Consider the following 24,131-nt stretch of genomic DNA (forward strand, 5'->3'; position numbering starts at 1 on the left):
CCTGCCTATTCCAAATACGGAATTCTGAATACGTCTTTTAATTGGCTGCACTGCTCATCTCTTCAAAAAATGAAATGAAAGAGAGATAGAGGTATTGTGTCAAAGGACCTTTTCCTCCTTAATACTGTGTTTTTAGGCAAGAAGCAAGGACATAAAAAGGCACAGTGAGTAAACTGTCCAGGCAAAAGTATAAAATAAAATATTACCTTTAGCTGGGTTTACTTTTATCCCTGACCTATACAGCATTTCCTCATTCTGCCAGTCTCCATTCCTGATTGCAGTCTTGAGTCCATAGAAAACAATTAATGTAGCTGTAGCATAAAAAATCAAGCTCTTGAGAAACCGCTTTTGGACTTTGACATAAAGGGCTCTGGCACCCACTGTAACAAGGAGGCAGAAGCCCATACTAGGAATATACAATACTCGCTCTGCAATTACAAAGCCCACATAGAAAAACAGGTTCGTGGCAGGAACAAATGGTATTATTAACAAAGATAAAGAAAGAACAACAATGTTCTCGGTAGAAGGAAGTTGTGTTCTCTGTGATACATTATTTTTAATGCCATTTTCTACTTTGGATGCAAAGCTGGGCTTAATCTCTGAGTTCCGGTACTCCACATCTGAATGGCAGCTATGTCCATTTGCATTCTGCTTGCCATTTGTTACAAATTTCCCATTGCATTCTCTTTCCACGCCTGGGCTCTTCAAGCCATAGTAGGCAAGGAGGAGGAGTCCGACATAGAAGGCCACAGTGTGTAGGTTTCTCCAATCACAAATTGTTTTCAGCAGAGGCACAGCATCCATTGACCAATCAAAACTGAGTGTATCTGGGCATAGCAACAGCCAAAGGTTCTTGGTTGGCAAGTAGAAGAAAGTGAGCGTCCGAGCCAAAAGGCTATCCGAATCAGCAGCTGGGTTGTCAGAGTTGGAAAAGCTTGGTGGCTTGTTTCCCATCCAGTATAATCGGGCACCCAAAAGCGAAGTCCCCCAGAAAGTTAACAAACTAATGCTGAGGAAAAGAGACAAGTTCTTCCTCTGAAACCAAAAGAGAAGGGGAAAAAATTAAGACCATCGGCAATACAGCATGGGAACACAACATTCAGAGACAAAAAGACATTCTGAAGTGGACAGTTCAAACCACATTAGGTCTTAAATACATGACTTTATTTCCATCTCCTTGTAAACAAGTTTAGGGGGAAATTTAACCTGAAAAACAATGGACTCTGGAAGCCTACTTTGTACGTGACTTTTGACGAGCATTTTTTATTTTTTCTTCTTGTTCTAAAATGCCAATAACCAAAACTTCACTTTCTTGACCTCTATAAAATGGATTGAATGTATTTCCCTCTAAGAACTGTGTCAGGTTAAATTGAGACCACAGTGTAAAAGTACTTAGTACTGTGCATGGGATACAGAAGACATCTGATAACGATCTTCTTTCACCTTGGGGTTTAGATTCTAGGGAAAACCAAGAGCAGGCATGCCCCAAAATATGGAGTATGACAAGATTCTGCTTGGCTCAAGGGAATTACAGCATTTAGCTCTGTCTATGCCAGTCCTCATTTCACTGTCTTGAATTTTCTTGCAGAATTTATAAACCAGGCTTTCATCTGCTACCCCATGCTGTCACTGACATCAGTGACATCAAACATTTAATAACACTCTTCATGAATCCCAAATTTCCCACACCGATGACAACTTTCTAAAAATAAAACCACTTCAATAATGTACTTCCTTATTTCAAGAGAAAGACGGAAGATTACAAGAGGAAGACCAAAGGGCATTCTTGCTAATGAGAATTTTCTGGCAAAGTCTTTCAACCTGAGTGAGAATTTAGTGACCTCAAACAATCTAAGTCCTGAAGAGGCAATGGAAAGGGGGAGGGATGGATAGTATATCCCAATTTTAATGATTCCTTGGTAATGCGATATCTTACTGCTCACATTGACACTGTATATAATTATACATTAATGACAACCAGAATGGTGCTTGGAAACTTAAGGATATGACAAATATTTACTTTAAAAAACAACCCACAGGGGCCCCTAGGTGGCTCAGTCGGTTAAGCATCTTATCTTCAACTCAGGTCATGAGTTTGAGCTCTGTGTCAGGGTCTGTGCTGACAGCTCAGAGCCTGGAGCCTGCTTAGGATTCTGTGTGTCCCTCTTTCTCTGCCCGTCCCCACTCACTCTCTCTCTCTCTTTCTCTCAAAAATAAATAAACATTAAAAAAAAATTTTAAACAACCCACAAAAGGCAACAATAGCACAAATATAAATGGGACTACATCAAACCAAAACACACACACACACACAAACAACAACAACAACAAAACCCCAAAAAACCACTTCTGTAGAGCAAAGGAAACCATCAACACAACAAAAAGGCAATCTAAATATTTTCAAATCATGTCTGATAAGGGGTTAATATCCAAAACATACAAATAACTCATACAACTCAAAAGAAAAAAAAATTAATCTGATTAAAAGTTGACATAGGATCGAAATGGACATTTTTCCAGGGAAGACAAAGAGATAGTCAACAGATACATGAAAAGGTACTTAATACTCACTGATCACCAGGGAAATTTAAACCAAAACTACAGTGTGATATCACCTCACACCTGTTAGAATGGCTATTCTCAAAATGACAAGAAATAGTAAGTGTTGGCAAGGATGTAGAGAAAGAAAAAAAAAAACACTTTTGCAGAGCTGGTAGGAATGTAAATTAGTGCAGCAACTATGGAAAACGGTATGGAGGTTCCTCAAAAATTGAAAATAGAACTACCATATGATCCAGAAATTCCACTTCAGGTATTTTTACAAAGAAAACAACATCACTATCTTAAAAAAAAAAGCATTATTTATAAGAGCCAAGACATGGAAATAACATAGGTGTCAATAGACAGATGAAAAATAACAAGCATGGTATATATATTCGATGGAGTATTATTTGCCCAAAAAAAAAAGAAGGAGGGGAGCCTGGGTGTTTAGTCGCTGAGTGTCTGACTCTTGATTTCAACTCAGGTCATGGTCTCTCCGTTCATGTGATCGAGCCCTGCATCAGGCTCTGAGCTGAGAGCAGTGAACCTGTTTGGGATTCTCTCTCTCTCCCTCTCTCTGCCCCTCCCCAGGTCATGCTCACTCACTTGCTCTCTCTCTTTCTCCCAAAATAAATAAATAAGATTAAGAAGAAGAAGAAGAAGAAGAAGAAGAAGAAGAAGAAGAAGAAGAAGAAAAGAGGAGGAAATCTTGCCATTTGCAACAACCTGGATGGATACTGAGGACATTATGCTAAGTGAAATAAGTCAGCTGGAGAAAGACAAACACTTAACCTTAAAAAACAAAAACCCCAAAGTCACAGAGAATGAAAACAGATTGGTGGTTGCCAGAGACAGGGATGAAAGGCTTGTCAAAATGGATGAAGGGGTGAAGGTGGTCAAAGGTACAAACTTCTAGTTATAAGATAAATAAGTTCTGGAGATGTCATGTACATCATGGTGTCTACAGTTAACAAAACTGTATTGCATATTTGAAAGGTGCTAAGAGAGCAGATCTTAAAAGTTGTTATCACAAGAAAAAAATGTGTGTGTGGTAACAGATATTAACTTACTGTGGTGATCATGTGCATTATATACATACACCAAATCATATGTTGTACATGTAAAACTGATACAATGTTAAACGTCAATTATACCTCCATTTTAAAAAGTCCACAAAGAGCAATATATCTTACGCATGTACAACCTCTATTAAAACAGTCTCTGTGTATTATATGCAACTGCCATTGGATTCTTTTCCTCAGACTCTTTCTCGTTCACCCCACCTTCAACTGCTGGAAGCCACAGAACTGGTCACGGACCATCCGCTTTATCTCTGTTGTTAACCTAATGATCTTAGCAAAGGTCCGTAATTTTAAAAAATATTAATATATGCTAATGATCCCACCTTAACCTTCCTTCATCTCCACAGTCATTTATTCAATTGCCTGTTGGGCACATTCACTTAGGTACTTCAAATTCAAAATGCCCAACATAGAACTTTGTACCTTCCCAACACTAAATAGTTCCTCCTCCAATCACCACCACAGAGGGTGGTAAAACTATGCAACCAGTTTCTTCTTTCCAGCCTTTCTCCTTCCCTCCACATTCGATCCATTACCAAGTAGTCTGACACTTCACAATACATGCCAAATCTGTCCATTTCTCACCATCCTTCTGTCATCATTTGATTCTCAAATGCCCTCTCTTGAATTAGCACGATAGTCTCTTTGTAACTGGTGACCCAGCACTTTTTAACATAGATTACATTGTTCCCAACTTTTAAAATCATGAAAGGGATCTTCCTCTAAGACCTTGGAAATTACCACATCCAAAAAAAGTTTCTAATTCATAGAGTTGTGTGTGTGTGTGTGTGTGTGTGTGTGTGAGAGAGAGAGAGACAGAGAGAGAGACAGAGACAGAGAGAGACAGAGACAGAGAATGAGAGACAGATGTATTACTTTTAAGTGTGAAAATTATTTTGAAAACTATTTTAAATATTTAAAGAAGGGGTACTTCTAGGTATAAAAGAAATGAGGTTAGAAGTTAAAAATTCAAAACAAGGAAAATGAGAAACAGCAAACAGTTGGAAATTATGAGAATTTTAAGAGATGGTATTATTAAATATCAGATCACAGTAATGATAAATTCACAGAATTAACTGCCTCAGTGTTTTAAAACATCTGTGGCAAACTTCAGTTCAAAAGTATTTGGGGTGCCTGGGTGGCTCAGTCAGTTAAGCATCTGACTCTTGATTTCGGCTCAAGTCATGACCTCACAGTTCATGAATTCCTGCCCCACACTGCACTATGAGAGCACAGTGCCTGCTTGGGATTCTCTCTCTCTCTCTCTCTCTCTCTCTCTCTCCCCCCCGCCCCGGGGGTTGCTGGCTGGCTCGCTCTGGCTTTCTCTCTCTCTCTCTCAAAAAAAAAAAAAAAAAACTTAAAAAACAGTATTTCATATAATGATTTATGGAATTTTTAATGGTAAGGGGAGTAATATGTTCATTCATCACCAATATTTCACTTTCAGGTCATTCTGGAAAAATAAAAAGGTTCAGACTCATTACCATCTAAAAATACCTTTCACAAACCCAGAAAAAGTCCCTTTTTATTGAGCTACAATTAGGAATTAAGACAGACAATGAGCCTCAGCATTTTGTTGTTGTTACTGTTATTCTTGGCTTAGTTTATCAAATCGATTCAACTCAGTTATTTGTAAGATAAGGTATGAGAGTTCTTATGAATTGCCACCACAGACTTGAAAGTTAAAACTACTAAAAATCCACACTCCGAAGATGAGAAGTCTAAGTCCAGGAAAGGGAACGTGATCTGAGTATAATCTTTGATGGTGGCATTGGGAAGTGACTGCAGTTCAATAGTGAAAACATAATGAATTCTTGAGCATACCATTAAGACTGCTGGCTGGGGCAGGCACTATCCTACTGCACACTGGATACATACCCGTGAGAAGACAGACATAGACCCTAAGCTTATAGAGTTTACAAGTTCTATTCTGTCTAGAAAAACACTTGAGGAGGAGAAGAATCACAGTGCCTTAAAAGAAAGCTTTCAAATCTAAAGAACCATCAATATTAATTGTGAACTTCTAAAAATACCGATGCCCTTGTCTGACTAATAACTCCATAGGAGATCCTAATGCAGCCAAAGCTGAGAATTGTTACCTATTTGTACAAGTCTAAATCTTAGCACTGACACTGAAAATACTGTGGGATTCTGGCTTTCATTTCACAAAGTTTTAAGGCATATTTTTCTCATTCTAAGTGAATAAATCATAATGAAACATAAATAATGCTTTCTCCCAGGCTCTAGGACAAATTGGATTCTTAGTATAATAAATGAGTATCATGAAGGTCAGGTTACAAAGGAATTGAGATCTCTGTAATAAGTGTAATTCAGAGCTGAAATATTCGAGTCTTGTTGCAATATACAGAAGAAAAAAAATTTTTTTTGCCCCGGGGGGTGGGGGTTGGGGGGGAACAGGCTCCTAAATGTGAATCACAAAAGGCAAATAATACAACAGAAAAAAAAATAGATTAAAAAATACAGACAGGAAATTCAGAGAAAATACAACAATTATTATAATAAACAATTATAACTCATTTCCAATAAAAATGAAAAATAAAGTAAAAAGACCATATTTCAAAGAATCTAAGTGAAAACAAATATTGGAAAAAAAGAATTGGCTATAAAAGTATAAAAGTCACTAAAATTGTGTTGAAACAAGAATCACTACAAATTGGGAAAATATAAATTAGTTTGGTAAGAAATTTGGAAGTATTAAGATAATTAATAATTTTTGTAATCTATTATTTGGTAACCTAATTTTTTTAATGTTTATTTTTTTTATTTTAGAGAGAGAGAGAGAGAGAGAGAGAGCTAGATAGAGTGGGAGCGGGGTAGGGGGTGGGAGAGAGGGAGACACAGAATCTGAAGCAGGATCCAGGCTCTGAGCTGTCAGCACAGAGCCCAATGCTGGTCTCAAACTCCTGAGCCATGAGATCATGACCTGAGCCAAAGTTGGAAACTTAACTGACTGAGCCGTTCGGGCACTAGTATTTGGTAACCTAGATTTAGTTACTCTCTAACAAAACCTCTTAGATCTAAATACAAAGGTTTCTAATGCAGCATTGATTATAAAAGCAAAAATAAGGAAATAGCTAAAAATTTCAAAAGTATGGAAATACATCATGGGATATCAACATGGCTCGGACTGTATAAGGCAACTAAAAGGAATAGACCAAGGGCGCCTGGGTGGCTCAGTTGGTTAAGCATCCACCTCTTGAGTTAGGCTCAGGTCATGATCTCGTGGTTTGCTGGATCATAACCTGCACTGGGCTCCGCACTGGGTGCAGAGCCTGATTAATATTCTCTCTCTCCCTCTCCCACTTGCACATGTGCATGCATGTTCTTTCTCTCTCTCTCTCTCAAAACGAATAAACTACACATATCAACAACATATAATATATAGACACATATTTACATATGTATGCATATATACCAACATGAAAAATACTGTAGAGCAATTAAGTAAATGAACCAAATCATTAGATAGTAACATGACTCATGAAAAATCAGATTGCAAAAAATGTATATTATAAAATTATATAGGTCATTCAGGAAAAAAAATCTCTTATTTTTCAGAAATGCATACAATATATATGTAGAGTCTTCCCCCGCCCCCCTCACGCATAGAAATAATTGAACCAAACATGAGATGATGAAATCTCTAGGGCAGGGCATGGAAGGAAGATGGATGGATGGATGAAAAGACAAAGATGGCTTCAAATGTGTGAGTAGTTGCCATTTATTCACGCCCCCCCAAAAAATGTAGCAGGAAAAAAAAAGTTTTGACAATCTGATATATCTAAACTGACATTTCTTGGGTTAAAACAATTTTTTGAAACACAAATACAAACAAATAATATTAACAAATCTAAACTCTGGTTATGGACACATGAGTGTCTATGTGTTAGTTCGTATACTTTGCATGTTGAGTATTTACTGTAGCTATTATTTTATAATAAGTTTCTCAACCTTAAAAAATACTTTTCTATATCCTAATTCAGTCTATCTACAATTACTTTGTAATCCTTACCTTAATTTTGATAGAACATTTCTTAATTACCCAAGAAAATTAGATAAAAATACAATGAATCCAAATTGAGATAGAAAATTATAAAACTACTACCTAAAAATGTTCTTTTAGATCTAGGATATAACAATTGGCACATCTTTGAATCCCCAGAGATCAATACAGAGCCTAACATTTGTAGGCATTCAAATAAATGATTCTTAAAAACACTGACCCTCAAACCAAAAGTCAGTTTTTTGTCATTATCCCACACATTTTAAATCCTGTTATGGTAAATCCTCTCCCAATCGCCCACACAAAGAATTAAATGAAATAATAATGCACAACTCCAAAGCCAACTCGGTTGTCATCATACAGAGAAACCTGGCCTTGCACCTTCATATCACAACTTTTCTGCTTGACTCCATATCTCTCCATGGAAAATACACATAAAAGCAATGACATGTTCTGGAGAGCCATGTCCCTGAGTACAACTTCATGCCAAAAGTAGAATTAGAAATGGGAAATTAGAAATGGGAAAATGATTGCATCCCTAAGAAGAATCGTTATCAGATACATTCTATGTCAATTACTGAATGGACAGGATTCCTTCATGTCTTACTTTTATTTTTTAAATGTTTGCTTATTTTTGAGAGAGACAGAGAGAGAGAGCGGGAGAGGGGCAGAGAGAGAGGGAGAGAGAGAGGGAGAGAGAGAGGGAGAGAGAGAGGGAGGGGGCGAGAGAGAGAGAGAGAGAGAGAGAGAGAGAGAGAGAGAGAGAATCCCAAACAGGCTCTATGCTGTCAGTACACAACCTGATGCTGGGCTCAAACTCATGAGTTGTGAGATCATGACCTGAGCCCAAACCGAGAGTGGGAGGGACGCTTAACCGTGTGAGCAACCCTTCATGTTTTAAATCACTATTCGTTTATAAAATTAAGTAAGTCAGCTTTGTAAAAGTTCAATTTTTTTTAAGTTAACCTCTTAAAAAGTTCTTTAACATTATAAGGGAAATCAGCATAAGTCTCCATTTTATTAAAAAAATAGATATATATTTCTAATTTCAAAATTTTAGAGGGAGTTTTCTGAACTGTCAGATATAGAAAATTGTAGAATGAAAATCAAATAAGGATATCAAGTTCATGGTTGACATTTTTATCTCTAGTCTTTGGAAACACTAATAGAATAAAAGCTATAGTGAGCAAATAATGTGAAACTTATCATAAAACACCAAAATCTTTCTCACACATCACCTGAAATATGAAGGCAAAGCTGATCAGAAGAACCTGTCATATTCACTAGTGGTGATGCCTTTATACAAGCTCTGTAGTGCGTTATTTTCTTCTATGAGAGTCTTTGCCTAAAGAAATAGCACAAGAGAAGAGCAAAAATCAACTAGAACAGCTCCCCTCTCTACTACTCAAGGAAAACTGCCGTTCACAGTGGCAGCTTCAATATTGCCTTCTGATCTCAGATTCTGTGGGACATAAAGGAAACTGAAAAGGAATATTTTACACTCAATGAAAGAAAAATGTAAACATTCTGCCTTAGAGTATTAAAACCATCATGAGACTCATTTTTGGCAAACTAATGAAAATAAATTACTTAAGCATAAGGCTCATTTAATTCCAAATTAAGCCCTTGGCAATGATAGTAGAGTTGTAATAATAAAGCAGATAAAAATCAGTATCTGAAAGTTATAAGAATAACTGAGAGAAAAGGCTATCCAGACATAACAAAAATTAGCATCCTTTACTTTGTATCCACTATTCATCATTGAAGTCATAAACTTTCCTTATATCAATAATATAGGATTTCTCCTAGCTTCCCTCCTTCTAAAATAGTTCTCATTGGAGACTCACCCCAAAACATGAATATAAAAGCATACTTTTCTGAAAATGTGACAAGAAGGGATGCATGGTTAAAGGTATAATTAGAAATTGTTTCTAGAACATATTCATATGATTTATCAAATTTCTGCCATCACCAAGTTGTCAGGGTATGTGTTTCCCCTAAAAGAAAAAAAAATGGGCTTCCTTATTAAAAATTACCCTAGATACAAGACAAACTTTTTTTTTCCTGTACCAACTAACAGACAAAATAAAATAATTTTAATGGTTAGCATTTTAAAAGATATGATGAGGATCAACAGATGGGTATAGCCAGTCTTTGTGGAGAAAGAATTTGAAGATTAAGGGCATAAAAAAATATGTTAGTGAGATATTCAGCACTTTAGATTATAAGGAGTTCTTTTGTTGATTCAAGCTAACTTTATACTACAGCATAATACTTTCCACTGACTTCAAACATCCATCAAAAAGTATTTAGTTGTACCTATCCAGATAAACATATAGTAGCTTAATATATCAGTTACAGATTGAAATCCACTGATGAAAACTTAGACATCTTTTAGACCAAATTATAATTTACCAAACAAAGTTGTCATCAGGGAGACTATGCTTATATAAAAATCTAAAGAGTATCAAAGCATATTTCATGTAACTTGATTTAATGAATGACAAGACACTTATCCAAAATTCAAGACCAAATATCATTGGGTTGATTTTGTAGTGAAAGGTCACCAAAGAAAATAGGGTTTTTTAAATTTTAATTATAATCACAACTATTAGCCTATTTTAAATTCCTCATAATCTTTATTCCTCCATATGACACTAGCTAACATTGGTTAAAAATGGGCATTTTAGAATATTTTTAAAATGTAACATGAAGAGAAGAAACCTAAGATGACCATCTATTCTTTCACTTAAACATAAATATCCATGAATCCATACTGATAAGTAAAAGATAGATAAATAGATAGATAGATAGATAGATAGATAGATAGATAGATAGATAAAGGAGAGTAAGACAAATCTCCCTTGCAGATGAATGTCAAATAATATTACACATACACACACACACACAGTCCACATCCAAGGAGAGAGAGCATAATCCTCACCCCATAAATACAGGTTGTGCATAGTGCCTTCTTCCAAAGAGAAAGGAGGGAACTGGGAGAGAATAACTTTGCAGTGGATAAACCTGAAAAACACTATCTCTGGGGCGCCTGGGTGGCGCAGTCGGTTAAGCGTCCGACTTCAGCCAGGTCACGATCTCGCGGTCCGTGAGTTCGAGCCCCGCGTCGGGCTCTGGGCTGATGGCTCGGAGCCTGGAGCCTGTTTCCGATTCTGTGTCTCCCTCTCTCTCTGCCCCTCCCCCGTTCATGCTCTGTCTCTCTCTGTCCCAAAAATAAATAAACGTTGAAAAAAAAAAAAAATTTTTAAAAACACTATCTCTGCCAGGTGATTAAGGTCAACCTTAATAGTGCTAAGTCATGTTGACAGCATGTACCCTTAATCCCTCGATGATATGTGATGAAAATGTCACTTTACTGGTGTTCTTCCTGTCTAAATCCATAAACCCAGTTGAATCATGAGAAAACCATCAGGCAAATTCCAGTGGAGAACGTTATACAAAAATATCTGACTAGGAATCCTCAAAACTGTCAAGGTTATCAAAAACAAAGTCTGAGAAAAATCACAACCAGGAGAAGCCTAGGACTCATGACAAATAAATGTAATGTGCTATCCTAGCTGGCATTCTGGAACAGAAAAAGGACATTAGGTAAAAATGAAGGAAATCTAAGTATGAACATTAGTTGATAATAATGTATCAGCACTGGTTAATTAATTGTAACATATATATTATACTTGCATGGGATATCAGTAAATAGGTGGAACTGAGTGTGACCTACACGGGGACTTTGTTCTATCCAATTTTTCTGTAACCCTAAAACTGTTCTAAACAACAAAGACTATTTAAAGAATGGTTGTAACTAGAATAAAAGCCTTTAGAAACCAAATGAAATTAGATGGGCTTTGATAGATCAATATCTAAAAGCTGTGAATGAAGAAATATCAATTGAAAATGAACATCAGGGGTGTGCCCCAGTGGCGCGGTGGGTTAAGCGTCCGATTTTGACTCAGGGCATGATCTCCTGGTTTGTGAGTTCGAGCCCCATGTTGGGCTCTGTGCCGACAGCTCAGAGCCTGGAGCCTGCTTCAGATTCTGTGTCTCCCTCTCTCTTTCACCCTCCCCCACTCACACTCTGTCTCTGTCCTCTCTCTCTCAAAAATAAAAAAATAAAAAAAAAAAAAACAGCAAAAAGTAAAAAAAAAAAAACATGAACATCAAGTGCATATTAACATTTTAACTGCTTTCAAAGTTGATCTAATAAGACGGAACAACAGAAGGAACTAGAACTCAGGTTAAATGAGCACAGTAACTTACACGTATTGTATGAGAGATAACATTAATTTCAAGTCCTGTTTGGTTTTTGTCGGACACTCTACATTAATTGTAGGATACTATAAATACCCAAATGAGAAACAAACATCAAGGGAAGGATGTTTCTAAGCCCATTACTATGGTGTGTTTGTTGGCATGGTGACCCATTCTTCCTCATTAAGCTAACATGGGGAAATCAAGCAGTTAGCAATTTCTTGCATACCCATGGCAGGCTCCTTCTAGAGCTAACTATTAGGAACTGAAGTACCCAAAGAGTTCAATTACTGGAACTGTAAGGGGTGTGCCACAGCCCCTAACCCATTACACTAAAAGCAAGCCCCTGAATGCCAGCCTTCAGAGTAATCTTGTTTAGCTTAAAATAAGAGGTTTAACACTTCCCACCAGGCAGTGCACTATGGTCAAATCGGGTTAGCCACAAAACAATCCAGCCTTTATGAAGAAAATATGTGAAGAAAATATCCTTTTGTCACCTAAGAAACAAAAAATACTTGAAACAAAAGAAGACACCTCTTTTTGACTATCAAACCACTTTTGGTTTTTATTAGATTCCTTTCCTTGCGCTTTAAGAATACACCTAATGGGGGGAATCAAAATAAAAGAGCGCAACATTAATTGAATTTGGGAAAGGAACTCCTTTCTATCCATCTTTCCTCAAGTGGGCAACTGCATTGCAAATGCATTTCCTGCGCCAATGGATTAAACTGTAACATTCTTTTAACTCTGTGTGGCTTTAGTGCGACAAACCAGCCATTATGAGATGTGTTCCAGTCTCATTAATGAGTTAAGCATGTGAGCCCAGCATTTTGGAAACCTAACGAGACAAATTATAATGAGACTTCACTCAGTGGGAAGGCCTAGACATAGCCTTCTTCTCTCAAAGATATCATAATAGCCAGCTATTTAATGAGTGTGGGACTTTCCTATGAAGATACAATAGACACCAATAAAAAAAGGAAGACTTCACGCAGACAAATAAAACTTAATATATACATCGTATGGGTAGGTATCCGTTAATAAACATCATTTCAATGCTTATTATTTTGAAATGGAAATATGCTCTCCATCTATAATTATTTGTGTCTTCTGCTAAATATAGAGTAAATTCAATGTCAAAGTAGACACATGATTATTTTCTTTTACTCACAGATAAAAATGTAGCCCTTTATCTAAACATTTTTCATGTCGATTTTGTCCTTATTCTCAAAACGCCACACTGATTTATAAAATAACACTTGTTTCTTTTATTGGGAAACTGAGGCAGAGTAATTGGTGTTTTGAAAGAAAATTGTTCACTTGAGAAAACATCCATCAATTTTGTAATTCTGTAACTGAATTTTGTAATTCAATATCTGGTAATTACAACTATTCAGAAATTCCCAGACAACACTGTGGCACGCATTCAGGCATTATAATTATTAGTCATTCAGAGCAGAATCAAACAGAACTGGAATCCTCACAAGATCAGCTGAGTAGCAAATTCTGGGTTTACTAAGCAAGCAAAGGGGTCATTACCTATTCTCCCCCCTTACTTCTCCTAAAAGATAAAAGTGTAAATATACAACCATGCCAAATTTTCATGTACATCAGAGCAGTAAAGGGAGTTACAGTTATTAGAATCTGTTACAGAAAAAAATAACTCCACATCCAAATCTTTGTTGAGTGGACTATTTGGTTAATTCCCTTTAATATAGGAAGAGATGTAAAAAGCAGCAAATTGGAGCTAATAGCAGTAACCTAGAGCCAGTGATTTGAAATTACTTTAATGTTTGTTTATTTTTACAGAGAGAGAGAGAGAGAGAGCCCCCACCCCCCCCACACACACACTGGGGGTAGGGGCAGAGAGAGGGAGAGGGAGAGGAGGAGAGAGAGAGAATGAGAATCCCAAGCATGCTCTGCACTGACAGTGCTCAATCTCAGGAACCCAGGGCTCAATCTCAGGAACCATGAGATCATGAGCTGAGCCGAAATCAAAATCAGTTTAACTGACTGAGCCACCCAGGTGAGCCTGAAAATACTTTAAAAACAAAAATTGAGTCTAGACAAGAGTGACATGGGAAACAAAAAGTATAATTTTAGTTTTCATGAAAAGAAGAGCCATCTTTCACACCTATACATCTTATTACTCTGAAAGTGAATTTCTTTTTTAAAAATAAAATAGTAACATAGATGGCAATATTTATTATAAATGGGACAATTTTTCTAAGAGCATCAATTAATGTTTGTATCACCAAATAAGCATTTTTAAATGCATACCTTTATTAGCTGGAATTAATCATCAAGAACAACCTTTAAATTATACCCACTTTAGGAATAATAAACTAGCTGCATGTTTCATGTTATGCAGACAGAGAAATGATTGATATAGCTGCCAAGTGGCCATAAGCCAGATGTTTGGGAACAAACAAAAATACTAAAGTTTTTCAGTTCAGAACTGTTCTGATAGCCTCTCCAAGAATCTCTTCCTTCCAGAAGCAACTTGGCAAAAGCAATTTTTGGAACCTACTGGAGGTGGCTACCAACCTAAACAGATGAAATCGTTGTGTAAATGTAACCTACCACATTTTTTTCTTTTCCTCTTTTATTATGAGTTTTGAAATTAAATTATATACTAACTTTTTAAAGATACATATGGGAATGGAGGTATTCAATAAGGTCATAGGCAACTTCACAAGAAGATTCTGAAACAAGAAGGAATTTGAAAATTGTGAAATCCACAGCAGTATTTGTCCTCCACTTGAATTAAGACTTCAATACAACCCAAAAGTTTGATCTTGCTTCAAATTGGTTAGAAAAAGAATTCTGCATTTATTAAATCCCTATTTGGAGGGCCATTAAAACTCTCCCCATTAATCTTCCTTTTTAAGCACAACCACCCTTTGTAGTTATCATTAAAGTACTGGTTTTCAAATAATTTCAGACCGGGTTAAAATCTGGTATTTTTTTTTTCATTAAGATGTGTATCTTTGATTTTTAGCATTAACACACACACACACACACACACACACACACACACACACACACACAGAGTTTTAAGTACGATTTACTGCAAAAATCTCTCATGATTCTTCAAAACATATCTGGATAATTCTTTCAGCCCGACATAGCTCCAATTAGCACTAATCATTGCCATGCTCTAATTATTTAAAATTAAATAAATTGAACTTACACGTGCAAACATTTTGCAAATCACCCTGCATCCCCTTCTCTTTTCAAGTTGACTCATAAGATTAGACAACTTGTTTTAATAGATTATTATCATTGGATTAGGTCCAAAAAGGCATGCGTCTAATGGGAATTCTGTCTGCTTTAACAGTTGTGATTTAGTGGATGCTCTCTGACTAAACTGTCAATCATTTTCTTTGACTGGCTCCTGGCCCTGACATCCCTGCTGGGAGACAAGCAAGAAGTTTTTTCCAGGTACATGACTGGCATTCAGTAAGCTTGGACTAAGCAAAGGGGAAGTGGAGAGGATTGGTTAACATACCTGACTAGAAGGCTCCGGTTTCTTGCTCCTGACTTACTGCACCCTTGTTGAAATGCACTGGTAATCCTTGTCCCCTCGTGCTGTACCCTGTTCCCCACCTCAGTTTAGCAGTGACCACCAGCAACACTCACAGTGCAGAAAACTCATGCAGCCCATACCGTGGGCAAGTCAAACATTAATCAAACCAAAAGATGAAATAGCTCAACACTGCAATATACATTTCAATAACACTAACAATTACAGGATGTGTTAGTCTTCATTTAGCCTCTGTAGCTCAGATATCCCCTTTTAAGTAACACCAGGAAATTGCATTCTTGAGAAGGTTCCATAATGACTCTTAAACTAAACTCCAGAAATTTTACAGTGCGAATCGTATTTCGTTATAAATCTACTTTTTTCTATTCTGCACTATATCTCCAATCAACACACAAGTCTTGCTGTTTCAACAATCTAAACAAGTGCAGGTCACCCGAATGATACGCTAAAGTGAGAACAAATTAAGGTCCATTGTCTTTTTCCATGAGAGACCAGATATTACAAGGAAAGAGAGAATCGTGTATAATTGCCTAATGAATTCCAACACCTGTTAAGTCATTTTATACCTCCCAGATGGGGTCCTGGCATCTAGTGAGGACAGCAGTGCCTAGAAAACATTCTATTCTGTCATTATATTCAACTATGGGGGAAGTCATGTAATAGCAGTAGTAACGCTAATTAGGAATGTTTATTAAACATTTTGCAGAATGTGTGTGTGTGTGTGTGTGTGTGTGTGTGTGTGTGTGTGTATTCTCAAGTAATTCTTTCTAAAGCCCTATGATGTTTGCAAACTTTGTGAATTAGGATTTTATAAAAGGACAGTGAGACAGAGAGATGTGAAGAATGTTGCTCAGAATCTCACAGCTAATGAGAAGGACTAGGACTCAAAGCTACCTTTTTGATTCTCAGTCCAAGGTTCCATTCCCCTAACCCACCCAAAACCATATAAGTACCCACTTTGTAACCACCGCCTGTAGTTTCCTCAACTTGATCTCACCCTCTCCAACCTTAAGGTGGCATCTGCCATGAAAGACCATGAACTTCTACAAGAAAAGCTCACAAAGCCACAGATGAGTAAGTGCTAAAGAGATCTAGATCAGAAATTTCTATTTGTAAAATCCCAGAACTTTGGAGAGCATCTCCTCCACATTTATTCTGCAATGAGGAAACTGATGTCCTTAAAGCTTCAACATATTCCCTCAAAACACAGAGCTATTTTGTGGCATTCAGAAACACAAATTTCATCTTCCTCTGTGCTCATGGAATAGTATATTACCCTTCTGTTTGTCCTTTTAATCACTACTCTTCATCAAATATCTACAATAATTCTCAATAACTGACAATGTAAAACAAGAATTAGATTCAATATCCTCGGCCTAGTATTCAAAGCTGTCCAAAATCTGGCCCATCTTTACTATCTACATTTCAAAATCCCCTAGTGATACTGATACCTTTATTGCTTGAAACCTCAAAATTCCCTCAGTGGTATTGGTCTCAGTATGATTCCAGATATAAACCAAATTCACATCCATCAACCTAATGTCACATCCAACAACCAAATGTTCTTCCTCACCTCCAGCTTAAATTCCAGTTCTTCCACACGTCTTCTCTGATTCCTCCAGGCTACACCAATACCTGCCTTCTCAAAGTTGTCCAATCTTATACCATATGAAAGAAATCATATATTGTAAAGGTCAAGTCTGAAGTTGTTAAGGCCCAAAGTGACCCTAAGCATTAATAATCTTTAATAATGATCACACTCTTCAGAAATGAGTTTCACTGCTCTCCTACACAAACACAAGCTCCTAGATGGCAGGAATTTATTTTGATCACGAAGTATATTATCCACAGCAACTGTACCAGCACCTGCCACAGAACAGGCACAGTACTAGACGGGGAAATGAGTACATGAATGACTGAGTAGATGACCTAATGAACAAAAGAACAATGGACCAAGACAGTAGTCCAGAAGGAAGCTGGAGAGCAGTACATGAGGGTAGTTCTAGATAGATACACCAGAATCTTGATACAGTGATCAATAGTCCAATCTGATCTCTCTAGTCCATGCACCTACATAAGACAATACACAGAGAGGGTTCCTTTTCCTGGGACTTTTTGAAGTCTACATGGCTAGGTGATACCAGAAGCTCAGTTCTTTGACATACAGATTTGTGCTGGTGTCCATAATTTCTTCAACAGTTTTCTTTTTTCTTTTTTTTTTTTTTTTCCTTGGTGGGCACTTCACTGATTTGGGAGTTAAAACAATGGTAAAGCATTTAAAGCCCCTATGGCAAAAAAAAAACAAACAAACACAAAAAACTGTTCTATACTGGAAAAAAGTTTCATGTGTTTTATTTATTTATTTATTTATTTATTTATTTATTTATTTTTTTAACGTTTATTTATTTTTGAGACAGAGACAGAGCATGAACAGGGGAGGGTCAGAGAGAGAGGGAGACACAGAATCGGAAGCAGGCTCCAGGCTCTGGGCCATCATCAGCCCAGAGCCCGACGCGGGGCTCGAACCCACGGACCGTGAGATCGTGACCTGAGCTGAAGTCGGACGCTTAACCAACTGAGCCACCCAGGCGCCCCTCATGTGTGTTTTAAATATACCTGCACTAAAGGGACGCCTGGGTGTCTCAGATGGTGAAGCGTCTGACTCTTTATTTCATCTCAGATCATGATTGTGCATTTCATGAGTTCAAGCCCCAAATCGGGCTCTGCACTGACAGCACAGAGCCTGCTTGAAATTCTCTATCTCTCTCTCTGCTCCTTCCCCACTAATGCATGCGTGTGCTCTCTCTCTCAATAAACAAACAGATAAATAAATAAACTAAATATACCTGCACTATGAAGCCCAGTCAAGTTCCTAATCCTTAGGGCTATTTTTAACTAATAAAAAATAGGAGAAGAATACAGTGTCTTAAGGAAGAGAAGAAAAGAAAAGGATGAAGACACAAAGAGGAGGAAGGAAGAAAAGGAATCAGGAAGACAAGACTTGTAATGATTAGACTTCCAAGTTCTCCGTAACAAGAGGACAGTAATCAAATTATGTAATACCTCTGGGCATTCTCAGCCCTTACCGGAGAGCCTTAAAATACTTCCTGAGGTGTTTAAGAGGTCATATGAGGCATTGGAAAGATTTCTAAACAATACACCACTAGACAAATGTAAGAGATGAGGATATGAGAGATAGGATATACTTGAATCTACAATGTCAGTTCCTTCAAAAGGATGCTATTGTGGGATCTGAGAAACTTGTACATAATTGCATACTTCCAGTGAATGGAGAATGTGGTCCCAGAGAGGAAGCTATCTTTATCTCATTCCTAAATAACCCAGTTAAAAATACAGCCACTTCCTAGTTTAGTGTTGCAGTGAAGAAAAAAACATAATGATTGATGAATATACAAATGAATTAATATCCTTGCAATATTTCAAAATAGTATCTGAGTATTCACATTTACTCTAATTCCTCTAATGGACTCTTCTAGAAGAAATATCTAAACAGATGATCTTTATGGTTTTGGGGGTGGGTTTGTTTGTTTGTTTGTTTTGTTTTTTTAGAGGAAGAGCACATACACAGTTACATGTGCCAGTGGGGGAGGGGCAGAGAGAGGGAGAGAGAGAATCTTAAGCAGGCTCCATACTGAGCACAGAGTCCAAAGCAGGAACATGGGGCTCGATCTCACAACTGTGAGATCATGATCCAAGCCAAAATCAAGAGTCTGAGGCTTAACTGAGCTACCCAGGTGCCCCTATGGTACATATTTTAAAATTAGCCCACTTGCAGAGAAAACTGCCATCTTAAAATAGGTAAAAAAAAAAAAAAAAAATGGCTCACACTAATTGAGCAATTACTATGTGCTAGGCACTCAGAGATTTCCATGTATTCACATTTATTTAATCTTCAAAAATCCTAGATTTGAGATGTATGGAGTTAAGTTTAAAGAGGTAATATCAGGATTCCCAGGCCATGTTGCTACTAAAGCAGCAGGCATATTTCCTCATGCAATCAGCTGCCTAATTAAGAAAGGAAAGAAAATACTACGAATGACCATAAGAAAAGAATGAAATAACTTTGAAAAGGGCCAAATGAAAGTCGCACTGAAAAGGAATAATTAAACAATACTTAAACAATATTACAGAATATATTTTTTAAAAAATTCGAGATTTGAGATTTTGGCTTGATGAGTTTAAGGGAAAATGGAAAATATATGCAAAATCCACACTGACTTGCAGATTTTTTATCTTGGCTTTTATCATTCTGAACCAATAATTCTAATGATTATTCTGTGACTACCTGAATTGCTCCTCATTCAGAGAAAGCAAAACAGCTGATTTTAAAGAGCTACAACATAGTAAATAGTATAACATTGTCAAACTCTCTGCTCCTACCCAACTGAACTATGCCACAACCACCAATGCACTGATCACCAAGATATAAAGAAAAAAAAAAAAAAATCACTGCCAAAGCCAACACTACCTCATTGTCTACTCAGGAGGTAAACACAGTAAGAAACATACCTTCGTTGTGTCCAGGACGCACAGGGGGGAAAAAAAAAAGAAAAAAAAGAAAAAAAAGAAAAAAAAAAGAAAAAGAAACATACCATCATTCCAGCACCAACAACCCTGGCCAAAACAAATTTAATTAATTAATTAATTAATACTATAGGATAATAATTCTATAGTATTATTTACTTTTCAACTTTTTTCCAGTGACAGCCCTTCTTCATGATAAAAGTGCTCAGCTTTTTATGGAGAGCAATCAACAGGTACCTTTACTAGATTTAAGTCACTTGCAAAAAAAAAAAAAAAATCAAGGAAGATGAGAACAAAGCAAATTTCAAGTACCCTTATATCACAAGCTAAATTTCAACTGAAGATATATTTTGACAGCTGCTGTGAACTTCTAGAGCTGGTTATTCTTGGAAACCACCTTCTGCTTACTTGGGCTTCCTTTAGGGGGAATTGTTACCAAAGTTTACTTTGTATGATTATTTTGAATGAATTCAGTATCCTGAGAATAGTCATGGTGTTAGATTTGAACTTGAATTTACTTTCAAAATTCTAGAGTAAATGATATCCGAGTAACACAAAGCAAGATTGGAGATATCTGCTTGATGAGTTCACTAATACTCTGATAAAATATAAAGCAGGGAAATACAGTAAAAATCTTGTACTCTTAGGGTCACCTCAGGAAATTGTACAACTCTAGGCTTCCTCAACTGTAAAAAAAAGAAAGGTTAATATCCTCTTGAGAGAAGTATTAAAGATCTAGGTAAAAATAAAAATGAATGTAAAAGGCTTTGTAAAATGAATGCAAGTTGTATGAAATTTAATGATTCATACTAATATAAATATATTCTCCTAATCTCTTTGGAGATCCTATATGACTTAACGTACATGAGTTTATCAACTAAGCTACCAGACAGATTCAGCAAACTACAGCCTGTAGGCCAAATCTGGTGCCTGGCTGATTTTAGATAAAGTTTTATTAGAACACAGCTACACCCATTTGTTTGCAGTAGGCCAGCAGAGCTGAAGAGTTGTCACGGAGTCCCTATGGCCTTCAAAAGCAGGAAAAAAATAACTATCTTGCCTTTTACACTCCTTGTTTGCCAATCTTTGAGATTGGGCATAAAGTATGATGAGTTCTCAGTTCCGATCACTGGTTGATACTTTATAATATTATTTCTGTAGTTTTTTTTTTTTAATTTCCCTATAGAGAATGGCAAATTCATTGTGGTATTTAAGGAAAACATGCTGTTTTTCTTGCATAGAAAATAGGATCAGAGTCCACTTTTAATTTATGCATAAAATGATAGCACAGCTAATATAAAATGATATAAGGAAATAATTATGTAGACTAGAGCAAGGAATTAAGAATTAGACAGTATGATTTACTGCTGAGATAAATCCATTTCAGAAATTCAAGTGTTAACTGTATCTCAGTTTACAAGATAATGAAAAAGATCAATTCACACCCTTGTGATATAAGGGAGATACGGAGGTATTTTAACACAGACGGATTCCTCTGAAAAGTGAAATACAACACACAGCCCACTCAGTTTGCAGTAAATACCTGGCCTTCAAAAAAAAAACATTATTATAAGTACTTTGGGATCTAATCTTTTGTTCCTGGGAATAAATGAAGAACTTAGTAGTTGCACAATTAATCCATCTTTCCAGTCAGATTATTTCAAAGACAAGGCTAAAATTAAAAAAAAAAAAAAAATAGCACTAAAATTATTTTTTTTAATTATGATCAAACATAGTACAATGTAATTTGGTTCTTGAAGCATCCCCAAGATCTCCCATATTAGGAAAATAACCGCTGGAAAGGCTAAATGACTTGTCCACAATTACACCACTAGCTAGTGGCAGAAACGGCGTGAGAACCCAGGCCTCCTTATTAGAACTGCAGGATTTATGTCATTATGCCATATGGCCATACTTTTCACAGCGTGCTCCCTTTATCTCTGGAATCACAACTTCTCTCAAATGTCTAACATTTTTCAGAGCCTTTCGTGTAATTAACTTAGAAAAAGGCTACCAGCTGGATGCAAAGGTGTAGGTTCAAACAACCTTTATATAAATCTGATGTAAATCAGCAAATGTCTTAATGGCATATTAAATTTTTATAGAATCGTTCTCCCATAATTAAGTTTATGTTATTGCTCTTTTAAAATTGCTCATAAGCAAATTTGCCTCTAGGAAGCAAGCTGGGACACATTTTAGGATGGCCATTACTTTAAAGGGGTGAAAAAAAAAAACCTCTCAATTCACTTCCATCTTTAAATATGTTCAGTTTGTCTAAAAATATGTTTTCTTTTCTCTCCTTCCTTTTTTTCCCCCAAAAAAGTAAGGAAATGGAAATTGGGTTTATTCTAGATTTTACAAGTACCTTTACACTTTGATAAAATTCCTGGTCAAAGCTAAAAACAAGTCAATTATATGTTTTTAAAAACAACAGCTGCATGTGTCAGACATGGGTAACCACATTGAGAGGCAAGTACATGGGAAAGAATAAGAAGTATCCAGGTTCCTGTTTATACCATAAACCACTGTTCCTCATTCGAGAATCAAATATTGCATGCACCAAATACACAGCCCACAAGCACTCAAATATTGACGTCAGATTCATACTCCAGAAGACTGAATTTATGCAGGGATCCATGATTTATCATAGTTTAAAAAAAAATCAAAACAAGGATCCAAGTATTCTGACATCAGATTCTTACTCCGGAAAATTGCATTTATGTAGGGGTCCATGATTTATCATAGTTTAAAAAAACAAAATAAGGATCCAAGCATTCTGACCCAAACATAACCCGAAAGAAGATACCTTGATTACCCAAACTTATTACCAATTTGTTAAACAGCAAATAAGGCAGGCAAACAATATTAAACACACAGCAAAAACATTCAAGGGTCTTAGTAAGACCTTAACCAGGTTTATTGATATACATGGATTCATGTCATAACTTCTTTCTAAAGATCTTGTTAAACTTAAAAAGTAAAAAATAACATCTACATCTTTAAAAAAGCAAAACAAGATAAAACAAAACAAAACAGTAACTACAGGTCCAAAGCCCCTTATCCTTAATTTCAAAATACGTAATTCAGATTAGGATGAGAATTGCAAAAGCTCGGTGAACACACTAAAAAACAATAAACTATAGACTTTAAGTGTCTCAATTTTATGATATGTGAACTATATCTCAGTAAAAATGTTAGAAAGAAATAAAAGCCCCTGATTTAAACTGACAGGAGGCTACTTGTAGTCTTTATCTCTTCCATTTATTGTAAATATTCACATATTTCCCTTCAGAAATACTAAATGTTTCTGACTTCAAAATGCCACCTCGGTACATAATACAGAATTTACGCACCCTATCACTTTTGAATAATTAAAACAAACCTGAATTACATCGGGCCTCAAGCATTTTAGGCACTGAATCAGGGAACTTGTAGCCTATATGTGTGTGTAGATATAGATATAGATATAGATATAGATATAGATATAGATATAAATATAGCCTAGAGAGAGAGACAGAGAGAGAGAGACAGACAGACAGACAGAGGAAAGCTCAAATTCTGAAAAAAGTCTTTACGATGCACATCAAAGGAGACATGACATCCTTTGCAATTTAGGACCCACTAAGACACATGGGAACCGTTGGCATCACATTGTTAGCTAATCTAAGCTGTTTTATATTTTTAATGAAATGCAGGAAAAAATGTTTTTATCTGAATTATAAAGCAACCTCTGTGGCACAGACTCATCTTTTCCCTTATAAAGCCGTTAGAAATGTACTGTCTGTCAAGGACACATAAATAAGTTAATATGGTTGATTAGCAATGATACAATATGAAATTCAGAGCCAAACCAAATATTTCAATGTGAACTGGCTCCAAATAATTCTTTTTTTTGCACGGTTCTGAGAAACACCATGCATTTCAGAGCAGGTAGCAGAAGCTGACAGGAGTTTCAGATGCAAATCCAACCTCAAAGGATATACATGTACAATGTACCTCCTTTAAATCTGCTCAATGTAGGGCAGGTCCATCGCAGACAGGATATGCCCTTGCAGGCCAATGTGATTTTGAGGATCAAGTTCCAAATACCAAGATCACAATGTCAAGATCTCTGGGAAAAGGGATG

The 24,131-nt window shown here is 36.4% G+C and overlaps 1 protein-coding gene across 2 annotated transcripts in view; it reads right to left on the bottom strand.

The window, feature by feature from the left end:
* TMTC2 (transmembrane O-mannosyltransferase targeting cadherins 2) overlaps window positions 1–24,131 on the bottom strand; it is a 411,733-nt gene that overhangs the window by 217,193 nt on the left and 170,409 nt on the right. For both annotated transcript variants that reach the window (XM_040491302.1, XM_040491301.1), the window contains exon 3: window positions 207–1,035. In XM_040491302.1, coding sequence (XP_040347236.1) covers window positions 207–1,035 — 829 coding nt within the window. The remainder of the gene's footprint in view (window positions 1–206; window positions 1,036–24,131) is intronic.

The sequence above is a fragment of the Herpailurus yagouaroundi genome, unplaced genomic scaffold (genome assembly GCF_014898765.1).
Source record: "Herpailurus yagouaroundi ecotype Mexico unplaced genomic scaffold, PumYag 182, whole genome shotgun sequence".
NCBI classification, from domain to species: Eukaryota; Metazoa; Chordata; class Mammalia; order Carnivora; family Felidae; genus Herpailurus; species Herpailurus yagouaroundi.